The sequence below is a fragment of the Cornus florida genome, unplaced genomic scaffold (genome assembly GCF_030987335.1).
Source record: "Cornus florida cultivar Cherokee Brave unplaced genomic scaffold, ASM3098733v1 CherokeeBrave_3.0.0_Hap2_Chr04, whole genome shotgun sequence".
In the NCBI taxonomy this organism is placed as follows: domain Eukaryota; kingdom Viridiplantae; phylum Streptophyta; class Magnoliopsida; order Cornales; family Cornaceae; genus Cornus; species Cornus florida.
The window spans coordinates 84,980,711-84,985,107 of record NW_026775574.1 but is presented as its reverse complement, the minus strand read 5'-3'; the positions used below and the strand labels follow the sequence as shown (position 1 = coordinate 84,985,107).

General features: G+C 40.3%; 1 protein-coding gene across 1 annotated transcript; it reads left to right on the top strand.

Annotated features, from left to right (window-relative positions):
* The first annotated feature begins 763 nt into the window (after positions 1 to 763).
* On the top strand, positions 764 to 4,022 carry LOC132303751 (receptor-like protein kinase HSL1). The gene is made up of 2 exons (XM_059801146.1): positions 764 to 3,498; positions 3,593 to 4,022. The coding sequence occupies exons 1-2, from the start codon at positions 858 to 860 to the stop codon at positions 3,922 to 3,924; spliced, it is 2,973 nt and encodes a 990-aa protein (XP_059657129.1). The 5' UTR covers positions 764 to 857; the 3' UTR covers positions 3,925 to 4,022.
* Positions 4,023 to 4,397: the final 375 nt, after the last annotated feature.

Genomic DNA, 4,397 nt, shown 5'->3' with positions numbered 1-4,397 from the left:
CAAAACCAATATTTAAAAAATTTTATTTAACTTTCTAACTCTTTTCGATATGCCTAAGAGCATCTCTAATGCCCCTCTCAAAGGACCTCTCAAAATCAAAATATAACAGGTAGATGAATATAATACATTCTAATGGACTATAAAAAAGACTTCTAATATTTTGAGATTATCAAAAGTATTGCCATATATAACAGTTCTTAAAAATTTTAAGAGATTTTTTTTTCTCATAAGGTGTCGTTTCTCAAAATATAACAAGTGAATGAAAATAGTACACTCCAAATAATATTTTGGATGAAATGCACTATTGAAACATAATTGTTAAAATATAGCATTTTGACACTGTAATTCCTCTCAAAATAATTTTGATATGAAAATATCATTTTGCATCGGAGATGTTCTAAGTTGTATCCCTTTAAATTCTTTTATTTCCTTTCTTTTTCTTTAGTAATTTATTCAAATAGGATATAACATTCACCTCCATAATTTTTTTGTTTTTTTTTTTCAACCAAATTGTGCCTAAAACTTTTTATAGGAAGATATAATTAATGCATTATTCCTTCTAAAATTACGATGTAATCCTTTTAAGTTTGAATATGTATGTTATTAAGTTTAAAAAAATTTAAAATTTAAAAAAATAATTATGAAACAAGCATTTATTTTTCTTTAAAGAACAATTAATTTAGAACCAGCAAAAAAGGAAATATGGATAATTAAGTTGGACTGAGAAAGTATATATAAATCTGTCATCGTAAGAAAAGTTGAAAAATCGCTCACCAATTTTGAAAACCGACCGTTATTTCTCCAACCTCTCCCGCGGAAAAAACAAAACACACCACCGAAGCAAGAAACGTCTTCAAATGTCGAGAATACCCTCACCATTTCTCAAAATCCAATACGCTTTCATCTTCTTTTTCCTCATCACCATACCCTTCCATGTAAATTCACAATCTCCGGCGACTGACCTGACAGTTTTACTGAAGCTCAAACAACAGTGGGGCGATCCACCGTTGATCCAATCGTGGAACGCCTCATCCTCGCCTTGCGATTGGCCGGAGATTCAATGCACCAATGGCTCGGTCACGGGAATAATTCTTCGGGACAAGAACATCACCAAAGAAATCCCGGCGACAATATGCGATCTCCAAAACCTCACTGAGATCGACCTTAGTTTGAATTACATCCCCGGAAAGTTCCCTACAATTCTATACAATTGCTCCAATCTCCGATACTTAAACCTCTCTCAGAACTACTTCGCCGGCTCGATTCCGGCCGACATCGACCGGATTTCCACTCTAAGGTGCCTGGATATCGGCGCCAACAGCTTCACAGGAAATATCCCGCCGTCAATCGGCCGGTTACCGGAGTTACAGAAGTTGTATCTCTACCAAAATGAATTCAACGGCACCGGCACTTTCCCTGCGGAAATCGGAAATTTGTCGAATCTTGAGTATTTAGGCATGGCGTATAACAACTTCGTGCCGTCGGCGATACCGCCGGAGTTCGGGAAGTTGAAGAAATTGAAGTTTCTTTGGATGAGGGAGACGAATTTGATCGGCGAAGTACCGGAAAGTTTCTCGAATCTCTCGAGTCTCGAACACTTGGATCTCACGTTCAACGATTTACACGGCGTGATTCCTCCGGGATTGTTCTTGTTGAAGAATCTGAGTATTGTGTATCTATACAAGAATCGATTATCAGGTGAAATTCCTCCGTTGATTGAGTCGTTGAATTTGATCGAAATTGATATTTCTAGGAACAATTTGACCGGTTCGATACCTGAAGATTTCGGAAAATTACAGAACCTAACGATTTTGAATCTGTATTTGAATCAATTTTCTGGTGAAATTCCGCCAAGCATCGGCCTATTACCGAATCTGAAGCATTTTAGGGTTTTCAGTAACAATTTGAGTGGAGTTTTGCCACCTGAATTTGGGTTTCACTCGAAGCTCGAAGCTTTCGAGGTTTCACAGAACGAATTCACCGGAAAATTACCTGAGAATCTGTGCGCCGGAGGGTCTCTGACAGGCGTGGTCGCTTTCTCCAACAATCTCACCGGAGAAATCCCCAAAACGCTCGGAAACTGCGATACTCTTCGCGCGGTTCAGCTCTATAGCAACAACTTTTCCGGCGAGGTTCCTTTAGGTCTCTGGACTTCATTGAATTTATGGATGTTGATGCTAAGTGACAACTCATTTTCCGGTGAGCTTCCGAGCAAGTTAGCTTTGAACTTCTCGAGGTTGGAGATGAGTAACAACAAGTTTTCGGGTCAAATCCCAGTTGGGGTTTCTTCTTGGTTGAGATTGGTTGTTTTTGAAGCCAGCAACAATCAGTTTTCCGGCGAAATTCCGGTGGAGTTGACCGCCCTTCCTCAACTCAACACTTTGTTGCTCGACGGTAATCAACTGACCGGTGAATTTCCATCAAAGATTTTGTCATGGAAGTCTCTAACCAATCTGAATCTTGCTAGGAACAAACTCCATGGCCAAATTCCGGCATTGATCGGTTCATTGCCGGACATTCTTGAACTAGACTTGTCGGAGAACCAGTTTTCGGGTCCAATTCCACCTGAATTAGGCCTTTTGAAGCTCACTTCTCTCAACTTGTCCTCCAACCAACTCTCCGGTGAAATCCCAAATGATTTTGATAATATGGCATATGAAAACAGTTTCTTGAACAATACCAATCTTTGTGCTAGAAACCCAATTTCAAATCTCCATAGTTGTTTTACCAGAAGCAGTGAATCCAAAAAGTTATCGCCGAGGATTGTTGCTATGATGATAGTTTTGGGGGTACTTGCTTGCTTAGTTACTGTTTTATTGACCTTGTGTGTGATCAGAGACTACAAGAAGAAGAAGCAGAGATGCAGAATCGCGACATGGAAGCTGACCTCATTTCAGAGGTTGGATTTTACAGAGGCCGATGTTCTGTCCAGTTTGACAGAAAATAATTTGGTTGGAAGTGGAGGGTCAGGGAAGGTGTATCGGATTGCTGTCAACCGTTTGGGTGATCGTGTTGCAGTGAAGAGGATTCAGAACAACAGAGAATTAGACCACAACATGGAGAAGGAGTTTTTGGCTGAGGTTCAGATACTGGGAAGCATTCGACATTCGAATATAGTGAAGCTACTGTGCTGCATTTCGAGTGAGGATTCGAAACTGCTCGTCTACGAGTACATGGAGAATCAGAGTCTTGATAGATGGCTGCGTGGGAAGAAGAGGATTGGGGACTCATCGGTGAATAGTCTTCTAGCTCAGCATGTTGTCTTGGATTGGCCGAAGAGGTTGAAGATTGCCATTGGAGCTGCACAAGGCCTGTGCTACATGCACCATGACTGCTCTCCATCCATCATTCACCGGGACGTGAAGTGTAGCAATATATTGCTGGATTCTGAGTTCAAAGCAAGAATTGCTGATTTTGGCCTGGCCAAGATTTTAGTCAGGCATGATGACCCTAACACAATGTCTGTTGTTGCTGGCTCAGTTGGTTATATTGCCCCAGGTAAGAGCCTAACACACTCTTCTCTTCCTTTTCCATTCTCTCTCGAATCAAAAATCGGTTAATGGGTGTAGCACTGTATGTATTTTGATTACAGAGTATGCTTATACGACGAAAGTGAATGAGAAGATCGACGTTTACAGCTTTGGTGTTGTGCTTCTGGAATTGGCGACGGGAAGAGAAGCCTGTGATGGAGATGAGCATACAAGCCTTGCAGAATGGGCATGGCGACACCACGGCGAGGGAAACTCTGTTGCTGATGCATTAGATGAGGAAATCAAGGAACCAGGTTACTTGGAAGAAATGTCAACAATGTTCAGACTAGGTCTCATATGTACGACCAGGTTACCCTCCTCTAGGCCTTCCATGAAAGAGGTTTTGCAGATTCTTCGGCACTGCCAAGTATCTCAACAGTTACAAGCCCGGTAAAAATGTATCAGATGGACTGCGCTGATCAAGCATCTATATGAGTATTTGCTGTACTAAACTTATGGTTAAAAGACACAGTTTTTTCTTCTTTTTCTTAACCAGAATCAGCATGGGAACATATGATTTCCCCTCACGGGCATAAGTAAATTTTGTACTCAGAAAATAAACAAGCAACAATCCACCAACTTACCTAATTTGCAAAAAAGTTGGTGACTTCAATTCCCAAGATGTCCATCTGACCATATTTGCTAAAAAGCATATTTGCATAATTCAATATGCCCAATACTATATAATTTTGTGAGGAGTAACCATCTGCTTCTGGCTAAAAGTTCGTTTAATGTTTCTTGATTTAATTTCCTAACCATTAAAAGTTCTTGAACCCATATTACTCAGATCTATTGTCACAATGAGGTAGCTAACAGTGCGTTCAAGCATGTCATGTTCATGAGGAACCAAAACCCTATCTCATTGCG